The sequence below is a fragment of the Triturus cristatus genome, chromosome 6 (genome assembly GCF_964204655.1).
Source record: "Triturus cristatus chromosome 6, aTriCri1.1, whole genome shotgun sequence".
Taxonomy (NCBI): Eukaryota; Metazoa; Chordata; class Amphibia; order Caudata; family Salamandridae; genus Triturus; species Triturus cristatus.
Window position 1 is genome coordinate 814,722,486 of NC_140589.1, and position 24,129 is coordinate 814,746,614.

Here is a 24,129-nt window from a genome sequence, read left to right on the forward strand (position 1 = left end):
CACGCCCGAGAGCCTGGTTATCCAGGCCTCTACTTCCCAATCCTCCTTCCCATCCGCTCCCCCGGATCGGGAATCCAAGAGGCTAGAGCAGTTCGGTAAGAAGCTGTTCTCTTCCCTTAGTTTGGGACTGCGGTCCTTAAACACCGCTTGCCTCTTGGACCGTTATTCCCACTCTCTGTGGAATACACTGGAGTACGTGCTGCCCAGTTTCCGGAGGAAGCCCGGACGCGGCTCGCCCAGGCTCTTGCCAACGGGCGGGATGCAGCACGACATGCTATTCGGTGTGGACTAGACACTACGGACTCGCTGGGTAGGGCGATGTCAACCACGGTGGCGCCCCGCCGCCACGCCTGGCTGCGGTCCTCGTCTTTCTCAGGGGATGTGTGTAGGAGAGTAGGGTCTGCTTCCTATGGTCACCCCCACTTTTTGCTTTTGCTTCACTGGTTTTCGACTTAGATGTGGCTGTGGGCCTGCTAATCAGACCCACAGCCCAGCTGTTCTCTCTCTAAATTCATACTATGTACTTTAGGTACATAACCCAATTGGTAAGGATCACCCTATAGGGCCCTGTACAGTGTACCTTAGGTACCCAGGGCATGGGTGTACCCTAGGCCTACCAGGGGCTGCAGCATGTATTATGCCACCCCTGGCTGGCCTCCCATCATGACACAAGTGGCTGATCACTCACCTGTGGCAAGATCGTGTAATCACCCCTTGCTTAGGTATAGTATTCCTATACCTACCTTATAAATAGACACATGGGTAACCTTTCAGTCACCCCTATGGCAGGCCTTAACAATCCTGAAGGCAGAGTGCTTGGTAACATGTGAGATGGTGCTCTAGCATGAGCTGAGCCTGTCTGCAGCTTTCGGAACCATGTCCTTATAGCTGTTCTATGATATCGCCTACCATATACTCTTAAAGTGCCTTATAATCCTCGCGGTTATGGTAACTATGGTTTGGCTTTATCAAAACATGTCGTGTAAGGTGTCTAACACTTTGGAATACTACCCCCACACCATTTCTGGCGATGAGGATAGTATTCCTCCCTTCTCGAGGGAGAAGACATGTTGAAGACCTACTACCCGGTTAAAGTTAACCAGAGCCCCAGCATCACAAAATGGATGCTGCTGCCACGGACACAAGTCTGACCTCCTGCTGCTGGGAGTCCTTCCAGCGAGGGAGGCTTGGACAATAGGTTTCCTGCCTTGGGGGCTGCTAGCACCACCCCAGACAGGACTTAGTGTATTGGGGCAGGGAGGGATGAAAGAAACGAGACACTGCCTGGGGCACACAAGGTGTCCCATGCATAGTCCGGTTCAAACCGGTGCTGGGGCACTCCAGCCCCAGCCCTGGCGCGAAACTGGACAAAGGGAAGGGGGTGTAACCACCCCCCTCCCTGGTCCCACCCATAGGAGGGACCTAGCAGGTAACCCAGCCCCCCAGATTAGTATAAGAGTGGGAGCTGAGTCCCTAGGATTATTTGGATTATCCTGAACTGAAACAAGACACGAAACTCTGGACCTTCGACATTCGACAAGAAGACTGAAGAATCTCCCTTGTGGCCAAGGAGTGGCCACCCTGTGCAAACAGGCACCAACAAGCGACCTGCCGTTTGCTTTGCCCAAGTTCTACGATGAACCGACTACAGAGCCCGACCAGCGCCTTGACCTCCAGACTTCTCTGACCCTGATCCACATCCACAGCCAAGCTGAGATCCGTGGAGGCGACGAGAGACGTGGGACCGGCTACCTGGGAAAATTGGTGAGTAGCTTCCAGCGCAGCTTCTGAGGCATCCTCGATGTGCTCTGGGGATTGAGAAGCCCCAACCCCGAGCACCATCTGCACCGAAGATTAGCCCTCCACACTCCACGAGTCCTGCGTGGGGCCCTTCTGCATTTTCCTGCTCGACGAGTCTGTCTGGTTGCTTGCCTGTTGGCTAGTAGCCTCCGTGACGACGAACCCTTAACTTTTCACCGCTGGTTTGGCTCCTCCAGACTGGCCCTTGCTTCCCTGTGAAAGAGAAGCACCTCAGACCTTCTTGGTCTGCACCTGGAGCGAATTTCCCATTCTGCGTGGGTTGCCTTTGTGAAGGCTTGTTGACTCCAATCGGGACGTCGACTCCGCCATCAGCAAGATCCTTCGTGGGACAGCTCGTACCCTGGTTCTGGTCATCCTCGACGCCTCCTGGTCCACGCAGCTGCAGAGACAAGCTTCAAGACATCACCTGTGTTCTGCACGACATCGCCTGGTTCCTTCCTGGTTCCACACAGTCACTGGCTAGTGATCCAGACTTTGTCCCCTCTGCTTGCAGGTGTTCTTCCTTCAAGATCCACCCTTGGATCCACTGGACATCTTCCTCCTGGCCGCCTGCCAGCATCTGTTCTTCAGGCATCCATAGGATCCAGCGACGACACCCGACACATCTTCACACCTATGCACCGGTCTCCTGTGGGTGAGGTAACGCGAGTACTCCGGTGCTCCAGTGGATATTGACTATCCAAGTGTCTTAAGTCTTTAGTTGCTTCCTCCTAGTTACTTCGGAAGTGTCCTTATTCTTCCTATTTCTAATTACTACATTCCCATTGACTTCAATGTAACCCGCGTGTGTGTTTCCACACTGCACACGCTTCCCGTGGGCCTCCCACGTCCTAACTATTGGTAGGGTAGTGTAGCCCCAGCGATGCCCTAGGCCTACTCCCTGTTCGTGACGTGGTACTTATACCACTTTCTTAGTATATGGTTTGCGTGGCCCCTGGGCCTAACTGTATTTTTCCTGTATAACTTAACGTATGCTACTTAAGAAATTGTTGTGCTTAGACCTCTGAACTCATAAAGAGTGCTGAGGGTATATGTAAGAATAAATACATTCTAATTTTATATATATCTGGTGTGGTGTCCTTTCATTTGGTATTCAAGGGATTATTGTGGTATAACAGCTGGCTTCACATGCCATACAGAGTTTAGCCTAAGACTGCTCTTGTCCATGCTACCACTAGGATAGCTGGTCTATAAGGTTGACTTTACAACCAATCACCATAAGGGTTGTTTGGACTGATACAAGGTGTACACTAGAACTAGTGACATCATATATCAGGCCAACTTCTCACAATGTCCAGAGCACCCTCATGGATATGCCCTTTGATGGCACTCGCCTTTTTGGCGAGAAGGCGGATAGTGCGCTGGTGCGCTTCAAGGACTCCCGGGCTATGGCCAAGTCCTTGGGCCTCTCGGGATCGGGACCGCAGACTTCCACCTTTCGTCCCTTTTGTGGCCAAGGAAGATGTGCCCCCTCACGTCCGCCTAGCCACCGGCCACAGATCCAACCTGCATGCGGTCGCGGACGTGGATTCCGCCGAGGCGGTACCGGGGGTCAACGTGCCGGTCAGTCCAGATCCACCCCGGCAGCATCCGCCTCAAAGCCCTCCTAGTCCGTGCTTTCAGGCCCATTCCACGCCAGTGGGAGGCAGGGTTCGCCATCACCTGCTCCACTGGCGTTCCATCACGTCGGACAGGTGGGTGCAGCAAATCGTCCGAAGGGGCTACTCCCTCCTCTTCGAGACGACCCCTCCAGCCATGCCACCGCATGTCGGGGATCACTTGAATCTTCTACGGGAGGAAATTGCAGCCCTCTTGGCCAAGGGGGGCCGTCGAGCGCGTTCCTGGTCCAGAAGTAGGTCGTGGTTGCTATTCCCACTACTTTCTGGTTCCCAAGAAGGGCAAAGGGGGCCTACGCCCTATCTTGGACCTCAGGAGCGTCAACGCCTTCCTCCAGAAGGAAAGGTTCAAAATGCTAACCCTAGCTCAGGTTCTGGCTGCCCTGGATTCAGGAGACTGGATGGTAGCGTTGGACTTGCAGGACGCATATTTTCACATTCCCGTCCTGCCGGCCCACCGGCGTTACCTGCGGTTCACGGTGAGTCAGGAGCATTTCCAGTTCATGGTGCTCCCCTTCGGCCTCACCAGTGCCCCTCGGGTGTTCACAAAAGTGATGGCGGTGGTCACAGCTCATCTGCGCAGATCAGGGGTGCCAGTCTTCCCCTATCTCGACGACTGGCTGTTGAAGGCGGGCTCGCCCCAGCAGGTTTTCTCCCACCTCCAGACTACGGCCGACCTCCTGCATTTGCTGGGGTTCTCCATCAACGTGCCGAAGTCACATCTGAGTCCCTCCCAGAAGCTCCTTTTCATCCGGGCGGTTCTGGACTCGGCGCAGTTCCGGGCTTATCCTCCGGAGCAGTGGGTCCGGGATATTCAGGCTCTGATTCCCATCTTTCAGCCTCTATCCCGGGTTTCGGTCAGGTTGGTGCTGCGGCTTTTGGGTCTGATGGCCTCCTGCATCCTGTTAGTGCATCACGCCAGGTGGCGAATGTGGGCTCTGCAGTGGGACCTGAAGTTTCAGTGGGCCCCGCATCGGGGCAACCTGTCCGACCATGTCTTGATCTCGGAGGGCACTGCAAAACAGTTGCAGTGGTGGCTCACGAACCGCGATTGGGTCAGCGGCAGATCCCTCTCCCTACCCCACCCGGAGCACGTAGTGGTGACGGATGTGTCCCTCCTGGGATGGGGGGGGCCACATGGGGGAGGCGGAGATCAGAGGACTCTGGTCTCCGGCGGAGTCTCGGCTCCATATCAACCTTTTGGAGCTGAGAGCGATCCAACTTGCACTGAAGGCATTCCTTCCCGTTGTCCGGGGAAGTGGGGTGCAGGTGTTCACGGACAACACCACCACCATGTGGTATTGCAACAAACAGGGCGGGGTGGGGTCGTGGACCCTTTGTCAGGAGGCTCTGTGCCTCTGGACATGGCTGGAACATCAGGGCATCACCCTGGTGGTTCAACTTCTGGTGGGCTCTCTGAACGCCAGAGCAGACGAACTCAGCCGCCGGTACATGATGGATCACGAATGGTGCCTCAACTCGGACGTGGCACAAGGCCTCTTTTGGCAGTGGGGAGAGCCTTGGTTAGATATATTCGCCACAGAAGAGAACGCGCAGTGTCAGCAGTTGGGGTTTCCAAGGCGGCACTCGCTCGGGGACGCTTTTCGTCGCGAGTGGAGTTGCGGCCTGTTGTACGCCTTTCCGCCTATACCACTTCTGCCCAGAGTGCTGAAGAAGATCAGGCGCGAGCGAGCCCAAGTCATCTTGGTGGCTCCAGATTGGGCGCGAAGGTACTGGTATCCCGAGCTACTCAGTCTGTCAATCGATCCCCCGATACGACTGCCTCTTCAGGAGGACCTTCTGTCGCAGCAGCAGGGGACGGTCCTCCACCCGAACCTGTCCAGTCTCCACCTTCATGAGTGGAGATTGAGCGGCGACAGTTGATGCCATTTGACTTGCCTCCTGAAGTCTGCGATGTGATTCTGGCAGCCAGGCGTCCCTCCACTAAAACGGTATACGCCTGTAGGTGGAACAAATTTGTGGCATGGTGCACAGCAAAGGCTGTGGATCCCCTTTCCGCCCCTCTTTCTGAGGTTCTCCTCTTCCTTCTTTCTTTGGCCCAGCAGGGCTCTGCTCTGGGCACTCTTAAAGGTTATCTTTCTGCTATCTCTGGCTTCCTTCGGCTTCCTGATCAGCCTTCTCTCTTCAAATCCCCTGTTGTTTCTCGGTTCCTTAAGGGCATTACTCACATGTTTCCTCCTGTCCCTTTCGTAATGCCTCAGTGGGATTTGAATCTTGTTTTGACTTATCTGATGTGCGCTCCTTTTGAGCCACTTCATAATTGTCTTCTTCGTCCCTTGACGCTTAAGACTGCTTTTCTGGTAGCCATCACCTCTGCTAGAAGGGTGAGTGAGCTCCAGGCTTTCTCTTCTAAGCCTCCTTTCCTTTCTCTTCATCCGGACAAGGTTGTGCTCCGCACTCTCCGTTCCTTCCTTCCTAAGGTTGTGACTGCCTTTCACATCGGGCAGTCTGTTATGCTGCCCACCTTCTTTCCGCCTCCGCATCCCTCGAAAGAAGAAGAGCGTCTCCACCGTCTGGACCCAAAACATGTGCTCTCCATCTATCTGGACCGCACAAAACAGTTCTGGCTGGACGACCAACTCTTCGTTGGCTACGTGGGCGCTAAGATGGGGCGGGCGGTGCACAAGCGAACCATCTCTCGGTGGGTCGTTTTGTGCATCAAAGCTTGTTACTCCTTAGTTTAAAAGGAACCTCCTGTTGGGTTGAGGGCCCATTCCACTCGGGCCACGGCGGCGACGACTGCCTTGGGTCGGGGAGTCCCCTTGCAGGACATCTGTCAGGCAGCAACATGGGCCTCGCTGCACATGTTTACCAAGCATTACTGCCTGGACAGCCAAGTCCGGAGAGACGGCTTCTTTGGCCGTTCTGTTCTCCAGGACTTTCTGGTGTGATCTTGGTTCGCAGACCTACCACCGTGGTTGGTATTGCTGGGGTATATATTCTAAGGTGAGGAATCTAACTAACGTGTTTCTTTCAGATGAACAAGTTACTTACCTTCGGTAACAATGTATCTGTAAGAAACATTAGTTAGTTAGATTCCTCACCGACCCACCCATCCTCCCCGTTCTGCGAACCGACATCTAGGGTTAAGGTTATCCTTTTCAGGGCCCTAGACTTTTTTGGCACCAGTGTCGGTCTCTTGCATGGCTCTGCGTTCCTGGCGCGGAAAGCTATGTACAAGAACTGACGTCAGCGCGCGAGGGCGGCGTCTAAGTACTCCGACGTCATTTCGGCGCACAATGCCGACGATGGACGCGGAGCCGCAGACGACGCCTAGCGACGCACAAGGGGTATTGCTGACGAAAAATCTTTCCGGATCCAGCCTGACACCTGGGGATATTCTAAGGTGAGAAATCTAACTAACTAATGTTTCATACAGATACATCGTTACCGAAGGTAAGTAACTTGTTCATCAGGACCGATCAAGCACCTTCAAGCACCATCAAGCACCTTTGCCCATCACTGGAACTTAGGTCTGTCTTTCTGTGATGACGAATGGCGGAAAGCATCGTAGTCATGTCCCTGCAATGGATATCACATGCCTTTGTGTTCTTTGTCAATAACTACCTCTCTATGGAAGGAAAAGGTGCAACCGTACTTTCCGAACCCCCTCCCGAATCCAGAAAAGAGAGAAGACTTGCTAAACCCAGTCCAGTGGACCCAGCCAAAAGTGTCAAGAAGTCTGAAGACAGCACAACACGGGCCTTCCAGGCGCTGTCTGTCTGTGCACAAAGCGTATGTCACGGGTTGGTGCCAGGAAACAAAGTAAAAGAAGCACCATGAAGTGTGATGGTTTTCATCCATGCAATCTCAAAGGAGAGAGACCTGTTAGCACCAACATGCAGAAACCACCTTGAAGTGCGATTGTTTTCCATCCATTATCTGAGGGACATTCCCTCTCCTAATAGGCAGCAAAGACCTGGAACACATCCTGTTGGACATCAGAATAGCCTCGTCTCTCACAGTCTTCCTTAAGAAACTGTAGACCTGGCTTTTCGAGTGATTCCCAGGATCGCCCCTTGTACTCAGCACCTGGATATCCTCACGGGTGATAAGCTTGTGCTCTATAAATCTGCCTACATTACATGCTGTGCTGGTGTCTGCACATGACGAAGGAAAGAAGGGTAAGTGTGCACCACTTGCCCCGGTCACTCTCATGCGCTCTTCCTAAATAATCATATATTGCTGAGCCTGAAGCTCAAAATTACTGCAAGGACAATATAATTGACCTTAAGAAACAGGTGAGCATGTCGTGTCGCATAGCGCTGATGCGTGCCCCTGCAAAAAAGCGGGCGTAGCATATGCCTGTTGTAGAAAGGGGCTTAACAATTCCTCCCCTACACCGGTGAATTTAAAGGGACAGGCAGGGATATCGCAATTTTGAATAATGTTCAGGGGCCGTCCAGGGCTGCCGCAAGCACTGCTGTGCATTGCAACAAAACAAAAACACAATTCAGGCAGGAACTGAGTAAACATTGTTTAATAACTCTTACCCAGCACTTGGACAGGCAGAAGATTAGACCCCGGGACTCAAAAGGAGAAACGAAAATAACCAGTGGTGCGCGCGCACCACAGAGGAGCGGGGGCGAGGGAGCGCGGTAGCGACGCGAACGCACGCTGCTGCGCGTAACAGACACCAGTGGGAAGTGGGCGGAGCAAAGGCGGGACATGCGCCCGCCTTTGCCCAATTGCGTGCTGTATTTTATAAAAAACGCAGCCAATTGCAGCCCACGAAAGCAAAAGAACACGCGTGTGGTCAGCTTTCAGATCCTACTACATGAGGTTTCGCGCTGCGCACTGCAACGCTATGCGCAAGACCTTAAAAAGACCTAAAGTAAAATGTATTTATATGTTATGTAGTAATAATTACTTAAAGTTGTGTATAATTTATTTATATTATTGTTTTTTAATTACAGTTCCATTTATGTTTAAATTAAAAATGTTTATAAAAATATTTTATTATATAAATGATGTATATTTAAAAAAAAGTCATAATAAATTAATTAATTTTAACATTATTTCCTATTTAGTGTTATTTTAAGTGCTTGCCTCCTTTATTTTCTTATGGGAGGGGGTTGCAGTACCAGTGGTTGGTCAAGTGCAGTTTGTGAATAAGAATAGGCATACTCTTTTGAGTGTGTATGCATATCCTTCCCTAAACTCTTCCTCAGCCCTCTCTAAATCCCTCTGTACTTCTCCACAAGCCACATGTATGTATTTGTAAGTATTCTTTACTTTCCAGCTACTCCCCTGCTCACATCTACTCCAATAATGTATACATACATGTGTGGGGATTTCAGTAGTCGGGCCGAGATCTTTGCACATAGAAGATAGGCGAGACGGAGACCTCCATTCGTAGCTTTTGTGAATAGCATTTTGTACTATGTGAGTAGCACTATTGTAGTACTACTAAACCTTCTACAAAATGCAGTTTGTGTATAGGCCTCTAAGTGTTTTGGTTTTGCCAAACAACATCCTCATTTTGGAGTAAAAACTGTTTCCCTTTATTTACACTCAAAGCAACTTGCCAAATCTACCCCACTGCATGAGAAGCAAACATTTCAGCATTATAGAAAACTTAAGGTCCAGGTATTGTACATCTTGACCCTGATCTGTTTGTGTAGCTAAACCTTTGGAATTGGTTACCAATGTATGGGGTTGTGGCCTACTTCCAAGAAAGATATAAACCGCATCCGTATTTGCTTGCCTGTTGAGAAGATGGGCAGTTCGAACAAAAGTTAGCAGATGAGGCTTCAGCATCATTCACTTCAGTACCTCCGCACAGCAGTGTAACTTTCTTAAACCGTTTCTAGAAAACCAAGCAAGACAGCTAGGGTTCCCCTTCATGAACCTCTTATCAGTCCAGCCAGACCTTGAAAGGTTCTGGTATATAGTGCACGAAATATACTGTAAAAGTACCATAGCACGAAGTATTGGCAACCAAATTATTGACAATGTAAGTATATATAGATTGGTAAATGTAGGTTTCATACATTTAACTTCACTTGTATGTACCATGACGCTATATCTTGAGAGTACATAGATGTAGAGTTAAGAATAGTAAAATCTATTACTACTTCTGCTTTCCCATGGGCCGCCACTACTTCGAAAATGTCCACGCTGTTGAATAAAGATAGTGCGGCTTCCTATTTTAAAGAAACCCCTGAATGCACCAAGTTATACTTGTGTCAGGAAGTTTACTTCCTCAGCAGTCCGTGATCACTGCCTCCATATTACGAGAAAAGGGTCTGTGCTGTCTGTGCTTTTTTTTGCTAAGCTTTTTAATTAACTGTATCAGCAACATTATTGAAAGGCTTAGCCCCACCTCCTTTGCCACTCAATTTCACACGTCTCCCAGATTATCTCAAAGATTTGTAGAATTCTCATTTCTAGGACCCCTACAATTAACTACTGGGGCCAAAATGGTCATGATCCTCTCCGATATTCAAATTGTAGAAGATAATTGTGGTGATTTGGTATCATCAGACTTCTTTCCTATTTTAAGTATCGAGCAGAACTTAAATCAAATTGGGTAATAAGCCCCACATTTGTCTTAGTGTATTGATGATCTTCCCATATGTCAGAGAGAAGTTTTCCCATTTTTTTGTTTTGGACCGGTATAGGGACCATTGAGAGGGTGCCAGCATCAGAAAGAGGTAGTGGTTGCTATTGCAGAGGACAAAGGCCTCCAAGCTATTCAAGACCTGCTCCTTCGCAACTTCTTCCTGAAGAAAAAGTTCAGGATGCTCAGATTTGCTCAAGTTCTGTCTGGCTCTGATCCTGAAGACTGGATGGTAGCACTGGACTTGTAAGATGCCTACTTCCATATTCCCGTCCTGCCTGCCCACAAGTGTTAACTTACAAAGCATGGTAGGCAATGAGCATTATCAGTTTGCTGTGCTCCCCTTTGGCCTCACTAGCACTGTGTAACGGTGGTGGTTGCAACGTATCTGCAGAGGTTGGGGGTTCCACTCTTCCCCTGCCTTGAAGACTGGCTGTTGAAGGCAGGCTTGTCCCAGGCTGTCGTCCCCCACTTCCAGACAACAGTGAACCTTCTGCACTCACTGGGGTTCAAGTCCAGGATATTTGTGCTATGATTTTGATGTTTCTATCCTGGATTTTGGTGAGACTGTCTGAAGCTGCTGGTCTTCATTGCCTCCTGGATCCTGCTGGTGACACATACCCATTCGCATATGTGGACCCTACAGTGGGACCTGAAGTCCAAGTGGGTACAACAGCATCAGGGGAATCTCTCTGACCTGGTTCAGATCTCTGAGAGAACTGCAAAAGACCTGCAGTGGTGGCAGACACCTCTCCCTTCCCCAACCAGTACTGATCATAGTGACAGGTGCATCACTTCTGGGCTGGGTTAGACATCCGGGAGAGGTGGAAATCAGTGGACTGTGGTCTCGGACAGAGTCTAAGCTCCACATCACATTGCTGAAGCTGAGAGCGATCAAACTAGCATTGAGCCATTCTTCCTGCTATTGAGGGAAGTTTTGTTCAGGTGTCGCAGACAACACCACGGCCATGTGGTATTGCAACAAACAGGGTGGAGTGGGGTCGTGGACCCTGTCTCAAGAGGTCTTGCGTCTCTGGACATGGCTGGAACGTCCGGGTATTTTCCTGGTGGTTCAACATCTGCTGGCCTCTCCGAACACTAGAGAGGACAAACTCAGCTGTTGATGCCTAGCAGATCATGAATGGTGTCTCCATTCGGAGGTGGTGAAAGGTCTCTTCACTGGTTGGTGAGAACCTTGGGTGAATCTATTTGAGGCTACAAACAACTTGCAATGTCAGCACTTCTGCACACTGGAGTTTCCAAGGCTACTCTTGCTCGGAGATGTTTTCTGTCTTTAATGGAGCTCAGCCCTCCTGTACGCCTTTCTGCCGATACCACTCTTGGCCAGAGTTCTCTTTAAGATCAGGTACAACAGGGCCCAAATCATTCTTGTGGCTCTTGATTGGGCATGGAGAGTTTGGATTCGGAACTCCTGAGCATGAGCATCGGTCCTCTGCTCTTTGAGAGGATCTTCTGTTGCAACTGCAGCGTGGAGACCTGCATCCGAACATGCACATGCTTCGCCTTCATGATTGGGGGAAGAGCTGCGGCAGTTGGCTGTTATTGATGGAAGTCTGTGATGTTAATCTGGCAGCCAGGAGTCCCTCAGCCAAGACAGTATACGCCCGCCATTGGGACAAATTTGTGGCTTGGTGTGCTTCCAAATATGTTGATCCCCTTTCTGCACCCCTCTCCCAGGTTTTGTTGTTTGTTCTCTCTTTGGCGCTGCAAGGCTTTGCTCTGGACACTGTAGGGGTTATCTTTCAACCATATTGCCTGTCTTTTGGTTGCCAGAATAACCGTACCTGTTCATGTTAACTGTTGTGACTCGCTTTCTAAAAGGGCTCTAACACACAAGGTGTCTGCATATGGACTAAGTATGGTGATGGGTACCTTTGAGGGGAATAACAATTGTGTATTGTTTGCTAATCTCAATGGCAAATGAGTCTGGGAGGCTCAGGAACGATTTGATAGTGTGAATGTAGAGCAGGAGGAGAAAGCAGACAGGAAGACTTTTACATAATCGTAAACGTGATGTAGGAACTGGTGGACAGGGAGAGTAAAAGGAGAACACAACTAGGTTGGGATGTGCTAAAAAAAAAGATTTTGTCTTGAAACGGGGGATAAAAGTTCTGTGCATGGTGGTTGCCGAGATGTACACATTTTTACCATTTGTACGGGTTTTGCAACCTGCTCTATTAAGCCTGGTGTTTGAAACATTATTGTCATTTAATCTTGCTAATCTGTTTGTTTGCAACGTGACAGAAGAGAAATGAGTGATAGAAAGGAAAAATATATTCCGACCATATGTTGATTGATAAGGATTTTTGGACATCTGCATTTTTAGCTCCCACTATTCAACCACCGTCAGCTTGCACAGGTAAACTGATATTTTAGCTCTATGCATGCAAGCCACTGCAACCTGTACGTTATTTGATTGGAAGATTTTACTGATAGCTAAACATAGTGGTTTTAAATGTTTGTTAAGTAAACCAGTAAGTTGCAACCAGTGCAAGTTGTTTCTCAAGTTCATAATTTTCATGTTACCGGAGAAAGTTAATTTGTTTCAACTTCAGATCACAGTTGCTGTATCATTCATAAGTTGTAGCAGTTACTCTTTTCCTTAGCACAGTGAACATACTAATCTCTTCACCGTGGTTCGATGTGAAATGAGAGTACCAGAAGAAGCACTTAAGGTACAGTACTGTTTTTATAACTTTGAAGTAGTTCTCAATGTAGCTGGCTGTTAAGAGTGCCTCTTTATTACAGAATTTAATAATATTTTGTTTTATTATTAGCATGAAAAATTTACGAGTCAGCTGCAGTTCTCCCAGAAAGTGGAGGCTGATGGATCCAAATCCTCAAACTTTAAAGCATCAGAAGTGAAGTCAACAGAAGGCACAGTAGAGGTTCATCATAAAGTAATGGAGGCATTAAAATCGGAAGAGAAAACGCTTGGTGAGTTTCCTTTTTTGTGTCCTATTACTGTTATCGGCTCTTGTTCCTTCTCAGCTGGTTGGACATTGTCTGCCGGCTACTGCCGTGCATGTTAGAGACAAGCTTCTCTAGGAGAGATGTTTTTTTACTTACAAGATGTTTAATTGATCACAGTGCTTGTGTTTCCCTTCTTGTCCAGTTCATGGTCCCACAAGTGCATCAACCAGTATTGCCACTTAGTTTCAAGTTATTCTGAATGTGGGCAAGCTGCATAGTTTAGTCCTTACTATTTTGTTTTTCCTAATTTTCCTTGGGAAAAATTGCTTGCCTCCCACTGCTGGGCATGCTATTGACATTGAACTTCAAACAACGCATTCGGCGAGAAGTACCACTCTTTGTGGCATTCCCATTCAGAGTCCATGTTTCGCATCTGAGTATTGGCATCCATAGTTATTCCGCCGATTTTGTGCTTCAGTTTGGCCAGAATCATTGGGAAAATGCTTAAGGTCCTTGGAAGAGTTATGTGTCAATGGGGTAACCCGATAGACCATTGGACTCGGGTATATAATGGTACACAAACGAAAAGTCACAGTGGAGATAGTTTACAGAATATCAGAAAACACATGTGTCGACAATGCATATAAATTTATGACAACACCTGATAATAGATGCGATGAATGACTGTGATTGAATCAGTTCAACAAGTTTTTGGTCAATGGATCAACAATTCAAATGACAGAAATATGTCAACATCAGCATTTTAGTTAAAACAGGTGCAAATAGGGTGACGGGTGCAATTGGGATCAGTGCAAGTGATGTGCAAGGGTAAGGTAGTGCATATAGATACATCCACAATACATTTAGGGACCTATCCAGCCAGTCTACTGGCAAAACCAACAAATGAAACAACATAAACAAAGAAAGCAGTTATAAAATCAATGTCAATCCGGTTTGTTGTGGAGGGAAAAAGAGAAAGTCGACGTTTTTTGGATATGGAGAAGGTATTCGACTCTGTCGAATGGCCTTTCCTACGACATGTCCTCGCTCGGATGGGCCCGATCTTTATCCAATTGCTTGGAGTGTTCTATAACTCTCCCACAGCCCGCATAAAAATAGGCAACCTGGTTACTGACCCTATTCGGATCTCTAGAGGTACTAGGCAGGGCTGCCCATTGTCCCCTATTCTCTATGCTCTAGTGGCTGAACTCCTAGCATGTGCACTACGGGAATACTACAGCCATAGAGGCATAAGGTTTCCGGGATACGAATTGATAGTCTCTACCTATGCGGATGATACGCTGTTATATATCCGTAAACCAGAAGACAACCTCTCCCCAATATTACGAGAGGTGGTGCATTTTGGAGCCCTGTCGGGATTACGAGTCAACTGGAACAAGTCTATTATATTTCCTCTAACTCCAGCTACTATGGTTTTTGAGCCAGAATACCAGTTACGGTGGTCCACAGACATGGTAAGATATCTGGATATTAAATTGCATACAGATTCGGAAGTGGTGTTTCGGGAGAACTATGGGGTGGCGGTTAATAAGCTCGAAGAAGATATTGAAAGATGGATACGGTTGCCACTGTCCCTGATGGGTAGGGTGTCTATCATGAAAATGGTTATCCTACCTCGCTTCGTATTCCTTTTCACAAATATCCCTATGGTGCTGCGAAAGGTCTTTTTCCATCGACTTCAATCTCTGATGATCCATCTAGCTTGGGCGGGTAAGCAAGCTTGGGTCAGTTGACGTATACTTACTCTCCCGTACTCTATTGGAGGACTTGGTGCCCCTAATTTGGATCTCTATTATAGAGCTGCTCAAAGCGCACAAGCATACCATTGGGTACATGGGCCACTTGATATACAGTAAATCCGTATAGAGTCGGTCGTAGCAGATCCCACTCCGCTCCCGGCTTTGCTGTTTAAGCCCCCAGATAGGCGTACAGGGATTTTGGACTCCCTCAATTCGGTTGTACATGCTTGGCATTATTTATTACAGCTTCAGGCTGGTGTTATCCTATATTCTCCGGTTGCTAGACTCGACTGGTGTCGTTGGTTAATGTCATGGACGGATAAAGGGGTCGTTACTGCAATGAGTGCACTTGGGATACATGCAATAGGAGACCTTTTCCTAAATGGTGTGGCAAAAAGCTGGGGGGATTTGGGCACAGATGACGAGAGCCCGACACTACTTATGCGGTTTCAATTTCACAGAGTGAGCTTCTGGGTGAGGACATGTCAGAACCCCCTGAACAGAATGCCCTGACTGACCTTATTACTACTAAGGCCCCTATCAAAATAGTCTCCAGGATCTACCATATCTTGATCGCCACTAGGCGTGGTGACTACACTAAGGCGAGACTGGTCTGGCAGCGAGAATTTCAGAGGGACATCAGGGACGACATGTGGACATACTGCTGTCTTAGCACAAAACGTATATCCTTGAATGGGAGGCATAGACTAATACATTTCAAATTCCTCAACAGGATTTACTACACCCCGGAACGACTGCATAGGTACGGGCTCCGAGAGGAGTCGACCTGTGATAGGTGCAATGCGCAAGATGCTGACTTTCTGCATCTGGCCTGGACTTGTCCGGGAATAGCACATTTTTGTGAACTGATTTTTGCTGAACTAAACCAAGTGGCGCACTTATCGCTGCGATCAGAGCTATCGCTCGCTTTATTGGGATACTCTAAGGCAATACCAAAGGGGTAAGGAGATTAATAGATATGGGGTTGTTAGCCAAACGATGTGTAGCGACATGCTGGATGCGAGGGCCTCCTCCCACACTTGCACAATGGTTGTGGGATATGTTATATTGTAGTACGTAAACTGAAGTTTACAATGATCTGCTCCCACCACGAAACAGACCAAAACATTTCTGGGCATTGTATAAAACTTATGTGGAGGGAAAGGCTCATGAAGGCGATGACACTGCAAATGTGGAGGAGATAGACGTAACATCTGGGTCCTAAGGCATATAAAAGAAAAGGAAGTAGCAGGATCCCTGCTCTAGAGTACAGAGATCGGGTGCGTGGTAACTTTTTCTGAGGCACGAGTGTAGTGTATACATGATGTTGCCAGTTTGATGATTGTACCGTACCGATGTAACCAACAGCAAACTTTGTTGATATGGACATGATGTTATGTGAGTCTCATGTTGAACGAGTTTAAATTTTTAAAAACAATTATAAATAACCATGTGACTCCGCCATGCTATTTGTTATCTGGGAAATAAGATTGGCATCCACGGAATAAGAGCGTTGTTTAACTTGCAAGGGCAGCAGTCTTTGATGCCTCCTTTGAACAGGTAAGTATTTAAAGTTGATGAAGCCTGTGATCAATGGTTGAGGCAATCTCCCTCCAAGGTTTGGAACCAGAAATTGGTATGTGACATACTAAGAACAGGTGAATCTAGACTGTAGAAGGCGCATGGGGCTTGCAGCTCCCGTGATTAGCATGCAGGTTAAATGGCTGCGAGTGACTGTTGTCCATGAAATCAACTTCCAAGAGGCCATTGGTTGAAGTAGTTAACTCAACTGTCATGAGTCTACAAGATTGAGGGTCCACCTTGCAATAGTCTTCTCTAGAGGAACACATGTCATATGGTGATTGACGACCTTGTTGCAAATGGAAAAGTTTCTTTTGAAGGAGGTGTTGGATGTCTGAGAGCATGAACATGTGAGGTGAGCCTTCTGATTATAATAAGATTATAGCGTATTAGTAAAATGACTACCTTTTGCCTGACCATTGAGGGGAAGGCCTGTAAGCTAGATAAGCCCTTGAACATCAAGTTTTGCAGGAGGATCAATCCAGTTTGCTCCATTTAGTAGGTCCTCACAGTGGGCTCCTCCATCCATACACTGAATGACTATGACCTGCCTGTATGGAAACCACAACTTAAGGATTTAAGCATCGAACTAGTAATTCTTGAAGGAAGGAAAATTACAGACTTTGACTGCTTGTCCATCAGCAAATCTCATCACTCTACAAGACCACTGTGCATATGATTTATTTAACTGATTGATGTTAGAAACTCTGCTTATGCAGTATTAGAAGCTTTTTGAACTGCCACGTTTTCACACAACTGTGCTTCAGAAAGAGATATGCGAGCTGAACTGATGTTTTTGTGTGAAGACTAGCCTGGCTGATTAAATGCATTTTTTGGCATTGTAACAGATGGACATACATGTGGCCTGCATATCCATTGAATGCAACCTATCATTCTGCTATACTAATCCCAAATTCTCGGTCAAAGTCAGTACCCTGAATTTTGATGGGGTTGAACTGGTTTAGATGGTTTTAATCTATTGGGGGGGGAGGTGCAGAACTTCCCCTTTTCTTTTTTTACTAATTGTTGGTGAGTACTGCACCCTACCGCTTTTCAGATGGGGGTAAACATCTTTAAGACAAACCTTTCTATCTCCTTCCTAATTTGGTGGAGCTACAATTTTGGCACACGTATGTTGATTATGGTGGCTGTGGAAATGCTGGTCTTAACCATTTTCTGTCACTGATGGTACCCTTATCTTGGATCTGAGTCCAGTGATGATAGTGGAGCAAAAGCCTCCCCAGGGAGTGGACTGAAACACCTATAATGAAGTTTTTTATTGCCGCCGTTATGCAGGTGAAGCTATTGGGTTTCCTTTGTCTCTGGCGAAGCCTCTGGAGGTGGCTTGTTTCCTACCCTGAGGAGTTTTCTCTTAGGCTTTAAGGCAGAGAACAAGGATGTGCTGACCAGAAGCTTGAGTTAAAATATAAATGAAAAACCTTGGAGGACCGACGTCTATCCAGGACTGTTTCAATGGATTTGATTATGATAGTTTAGTACTATTGATGTACCTCATTTATTGAAGGCTCAAACCGAATGTTGTTCAGAAAACAAGCTAATGACCTTGTAGCTTCAGCTACACTTGGAGAGACAGTTGTTCGCAAACCGCACAACAGTGCCTGAGATCTAGGTATATCTGGAGCTTCTTTTTGGTCTTTTTCTTGTTAAGGTTGAGGACATGCGTATGCTCCTGGTTGTGTGGGGCTTAAGGAGTCAGAGTGGCCAGATGTGTGCCAGAGGTATGAACCTAAACTCACTATTATCGCATTGTCTGAATGAACCCACTTGACTAATAGATTTTCGTTTGATACTTCTCAAGACATTTGGCCTCCTTATCTGTGTGGGAGGACGAGGCATTTTCGTTCAGGGAGGTGGGCATCACCACAACATACTAAGCAGGTGAGCACTTAATGAGAAAGACACTGCTTTTGAAAACTCTATACTAAAATAATAAGCTAATAAGCACTTTTTTAACCGAGTGGATTTACCTGGGTCTCAGAAGGGAGCAAAGGCTTTGGTGAGGCATCTGAAGTGGTCAATCCCTTTTCAGTATTAGAGGAATCAATGTGTCAGGAAACAAAGCCTGAAGGACTTTCCCTGGTATTGAAAAACTCCATGGTATAGTGCTAGACCTCTGGATTATCTTTACCAGTTTCAGCATTGGTCAGATCTGTGTCTCTATAAGCCAACCTCTCCTTCCTGCATGCAGTAGGTAGGAGTTACCTGAGTCTTCCCTCAGTTTCTAGAGGCTAACTGCTGCACGGATCAACATGGGGATCATTGTTAAAGGATCATCAATGAGCTTATGAGAACTGGTCCTGGAACAGTCTTGAGAGGAGTTGGAGCCCCTCCTTCGGGCACAGATGTTTAAGATCAAGTCTGTGGCCTTAAGGTTGGTGGTCAGAGCATCACAGAATGACTCAAACTCCAGAAGTGTTGACCATGAGTTGGCAAATCCACTCCCTGACTCATTGAGAATCTGAAGGTTCAACCCAACCTCTTTCTGAAGATTATCATGGTCGGAGTAATTGTCATAATATAAAGGTTTCTTAAGTTGACCAGTCTTTCCAGACAAAAAGATAGACTAAGAAATCCCTAATCATAGGGTAGTCTCGCAAATATGATCAAAGTGTATCAGTAGAATACTGGAGAGCTGCTGCCCTAAGGTTTATTTGGGCAGTACTCCAGAACACCATTGTCCCCCTCCAGAATCTGCTGTTGAAAATGACGCAAGCTGGCCAGGAATCCCTTAGTCTATGTAAATGGGATCAAACATTATTGTTGCCACCTTGTCGACTGGTTAGTGCAGCATTTCATCTTGGTGATCTCAAATGTTGCTGATACTTCGCTTTTCCTAGGGATCATTCATATTAGTGAATTGTGATGTGCCTGCAGGTTTAGGGTAATTTAGCCATCTTCCCTTCTGATGCTAAGAGGCTGCTTGCTCAGGAACATGTGGGCTGGTTTGGGGCTTGATATTGGAAGAGAATGAGGTGTTCACAGCAAGATATGACTTGTTAAGCTTGAACTGGCTTGAATGGCATCACCAAGAAGAATCCTTAAACTCCCCATTATAACTTGCTAGGCTCTCTGAACGCAGATAAGACTTGGTTCTGCAAAACAAACCCACAAGGGGAGGAGCGCTGAACCGCTTGTTGGAGAATACGGTTCACCATGACCAGATAAAGTGTTTTGATCAATTGGTGCAGTGGATAGAAGGGACTCTCTTGCTGTGACTATGTACTGTGAGTCTTACTCAATCAGATGCTGCCACCGAAGGTTTGGTTTTGGATGGGCATTTGGTTCCTGGGCAGTAAGGCCTCTGCCCAGGCCCTTGACACCTGGATATAACTAGAACAAGTCGTCATTTACTGGGAGAAAGATTGTAACGTTGTTTTCTCCTGACGAGTGCTTACATATTCTGTATTTGGCCTGTGAGGACAAACTCTATGTGGGAGTGGGCGGGTGCATAAATAGTGTGCTTCACTTTCTCATTAACTGCAGAAGTGCTTGGTAGGTCTCCTGGCTCCAAGAATCACATTTGTATTTTATGCCTCATCTTATAAATTGAACATCTCCTACCATACAGTATTTCGATTGCTTCTTGTGCACACTGGATGGTTTTTGGATGGTTCTTTGGAAACAGAATTCAGATTATTGCACACACAGTTCAGGCATGCACTGATTGTTGTGCCAGACAATAGAGGCAGTAAGAATGTGCTGCCTGCTGTATGCTGCTTGGAAGCAAATCCAGTGTCTTTAACCTGTAGCTTTTTAGTGCAAGTCAAAAAAAGATACAAGAAAAAACAAGAAGACATTTCAAAATGGATACGTAAAGTGTGCCTTGCGCTAATTAGTTGATGAGTGTCAGAGAAGCAGAGTCTCATCCATACTGAAACTGCACAGGGGAGGACAATCTGAATGTATAAGCATGTTCATTGGTGGCCGAGAAAAGCTCTGTATAAATCAATTTCTCATGTTGCCATATGTTAGCTTGGTACAACCCCAAACCAGTGGGAAATAGGAGAGAGCCAGAACATGAGTTGCAACAGTTTGAATTTATATTTTTATTGCAGGTGGTTCTCCATGATGGGATCATCTGATATTCCTGAACATGGAACCACTAAATAGCTCTGCCATTTTGTGGGACAATGGATGACTTTATAAAGAAACTGTGTATATCTATATATCTAATCAGTTAAACGTACTTTAAAGATTCACTTGAAGGCAGGATTTACCTATTTCAAAGATCCTTTCCAGCCATGATCTGATTTTTGGCCTTCCTTCTGTTCATCCTGTAGGATGCTGCCTTAGAAAGGCATATGGTATTTGCCTTTTATTCTTTCCGAACAGACTGCTAAATGTACTTATTGCTAAAAATGTTACCTTGGCCTTCAAAGCCCAAACGATGAACAATGTCATAATGTGCTTCAAAACCCAAGCAGACACCATCAAACAAAGGATTATTCTGCAATTCTTATTGATGGCCGTTAGTGGCGAATGCCTGACTAAATACAACTGATGTCACTATATGTCCCAAAACCTAAGAAAACATTATCAAACAAAGGAATACTAGGTAATGCCTATTGTTGGTCATTTTTAGTAGTGCAGGTCTGAATAAATAGAGCTATTTTTCTATCCTGGCTGGATGACCCCATTCAAGTACAGGCTAGCTGCCATACTGACAATAAGACTTTAATAGTCCAGAAGCTGTGATTTCTCAGCTGTGGATTCTCAACCAGCTTAAAAGCCCAGGTCTTTTACTTCACCTTAGTACGTCGTAGGACATGCTGTAGTTCCTCACAGGGGAGCTATTTGTCATTAAGGTTGTGATTAACGTACATTAAGAGGCATGATGCTGAATTATTCTTTGTCTAGGCATGCAATATTTAAGCCTCTGACTTCATGAGCCAGATCATTGAGCAGATTATATTCATTGTAAACGACTGCTAGAGTTAAGGAAGATTTATTTATATCTGCTTAGCCTAAAAAAGTTACACCAAACGTGAGATCCTGCCAAGGCGTACATAAGTGCAGCAGTTGTTTATAGTTTTTCTTCTTTTGGTTACTGCATTCTCAATACTTTGCTATTCTTCTCAATGTCGTGTCTAATAGGAATCAAAGCAGATGCCTGCAAAACGTTGTCAACAAACATTTGGGTTCACATCCCAAAGGTGAATTGTCTTGCATTTCTGCAAGGACATTTACATTTTGACCGTGGAAAAAACAGCTTTTTTAAACGCCTTTACTGTGTTTCAGGTCATTTATTACTAACTTGGGAGCAAAGCAGCAGTCATTGATGCCATTCTAATTTATATGGGAACATCTGGGTACTGAATGTGATGTATCTACCTTTAATGTGTTTGAGGATATCTTTTCCTTTTGAGTTTTACTGCAACAGTATTTCCTCTGTACATAATCTTTTCAAGGGCATTCAGTTGCTAACAGTGATACTACAATCTTTATTCTTCATGCAGTCTCTATCAGGAGATCTGTTCAGTGGAACTGCTGTTGCTCCTCTCTGTAGGGAATCTGTTAGAACATATAGGTGATGACCATGGTTCTTGTCATATGTGATGTCATCTGTGATACATGTAGGACTTCATCAACGATGCATTGGGGGAGTCATAGCTGGCTAGCTAGTCGTAACTGGATAATTTCTCTGTTTTCTGGGATTTCTTTTCTACTGCGTGCGTAGATGTGCCAATTCAGTGATGAATAAACTACATATAACGCGACTGATGATGTTGACTTTCTCTGTTGTGCACTCTTTCAGGAGACCTTTCTGCTATGCCACGCGGTACACCTCTTTATGGGCAGCCTTCTTGGTGGGGAGATGAGGATGCAGAGGATGACGATTCTCAGAAACAAGATGAGAAGGAAGGAAAAACAAATGAAGGTGGAGCCTCTGGTAAGGTTGTTTTTGTAATATTCTTGTCACTTTCTAAGGACATAAACAACAAAGTTAATTTAATAGAGGTGTTTTTATGCTTCTTCAATTTTAGAAATTTGTGTTGCGTCCATTGGACCAAACTAGGGAGTCTGTAACTTTACTCTTGTTTCTGAAGCATCACCCTTCAATCTGGAAGGGGGAACTGCAGTAAGGAAGCTGATATGTCAGCCAAGATAAATGATGGAGTGCAACTTAGACTAGTAGTCAGAACTTGTTTGCACTTGAGTGAAAACTACAACAAATTAAATTGAACTTATACTTTGGAATTCAGCTCATTCTTTGGAGTTGAAGTGTCACTGAAATACTTGTAGAGGTTCCAATCCATGATTTATGTGCTCAAGATCCAATTTTCTTGGTGTCTGGTTTTATAGGCTCTAAAGATTGCAAAAATGTGTTCTGCTATATCAGACAAGCGTTTTAACTATAATGTTGCATCAGAGTTCTGTTACAACATGCAAGTCTTGGCATATGTCCTTATCCTCTGCGATATCTTGTAGCTCCTCAGTAGCTGAAAATATATAGTGATGGGTTCACATAGTTTATGCGCTATGTAACATTAGTCGGAATGGATCATAATATTCTTTCTCCAAGCACTGTGCTGGGCCTGTGAGAATTGAACCCCCTTTGTTCACTCGTTTTTTTGTAATAGCACATTCATTTTGTTTCTGACAGCACAACAGTATATTTTTCTTGTTTTTTCACTCTTGTTTTAAAATAAATTAAACTTGAAATGTATTCTCTGTTTTCTCACTTGTGTGCTACTTTTATATTGATTAATATTATGTATTTCAGGTAAAATGATTGATACTCTTTGTTACATCCCCTCCAAAAGCTGCTGTGGTGTGTGTATGGTCATCCCTTTCGCCACATGCAGTCCTCTTTTATTTAAACCATGCAGGTGTTTCTGCATTATTTCAGCTAGAATATGTACTGTAATTGTCCCTAGTGTTGTGCAATAATCCTTTGAATCATTATTTTCCCCATTTATGTTTATTGCTTTTTGCTGTTTCACCATTACAATTCTCCAAGGTACAGTAGTAAGCATACAGGAACGTACTTTTTGTCTGCACTATGCATCTAGTGACCTCTGTAGTTTAATCATTTTGTGGCGAAAGGACCCTCTGGTTTCACAACAGTGTGTGCAAAAAAAATGTTGACATTTAATTCAGGACAAGTGACTGAGCCCTGCCTATGGCTATTACTTACAATGTGTGCCTTCTTGGAGTAGGGGGAGACCTTTACCTTCACTGCTTCAATCTCCATTTCTCTGCTAGGGAACAGGGATATGCATTGCAGACTTCAAGCACGTATGCTTTTACAAACCTTATCTTTTCAGGGACTTTAGTTGATGTTGTTGCTAAAGTTTTGAGGTTTTCTTCTAAAAGCAGTTCTCTTACTTTATGAACACAAGCACCTGTTGAGTTTAGACCCCTGCATCTCCTATCAAATGTTTGCCTGCTGCTTATGTCTAGCAATCATCAGAGTTGCTGTTCTATTTTGCTTTCCTCGTAAGGATCTCACATTATCTTTGATGGAGCTCTTCAGGTCAGAAGTTCCTAGGACAAACCTTGGTTTTGTCTTCAAGTCTGACTTCTCCGTGCCAGTGTCTTTTCAGACCCTGTCCTGTCTTCTGGGGGATAGAGAAGTGACCTCTGGAAAGGAGACAGTTTCTCAGAAGCTCCTATCTAAGAAACCGAAGTGATATCACTTCTTAATAAATGTTAGATTCTGATTTACTTTGGCACAACTCCAGAAAGAAGACCATTTGAATCTAACTCACCTCGTGACCTCCTGAAAGCAGTGTACTCCAAACCTGATTTGTCCCTGCATTTTTGTACAGGGGCCATATTACAGAATAAGGCATGCTCTCTTTGTTTATGC

General features: G+C 45.9%; 1 protein-coding gene across 5 annotated transcripts in view; it reads left to right on the top strand.

The window, feature by feature from the left end:
* The window catches only part of CEP170 (centrosomal protein 170), a 428,342-nt gene that overhangs the window by 168,806 nt on the left and 235,407 nt on the right, over nt 1–24,129 (top strand). For all 5 annotated transcript variants that reach the window (XM_085611407.1, XM_085611409.1, XM_085611411.1 and 2 more), the window contains exons 5-7: nt 12,658–12,716; nt 12,819–12,978; nt 22,072–22,206. In XM_085611407.1, coding sequence (XP_085467533.1) covers nt 12,658–12,716; nt 12,819–12,978; nt 22,072–22,206 — 354 coding nt within the window. The remainder of the gene's footprint in view (nt 1–12,657; nt 12,717–12,818; nt 12,979–22,071; nt 22,207–24,129) is intronic.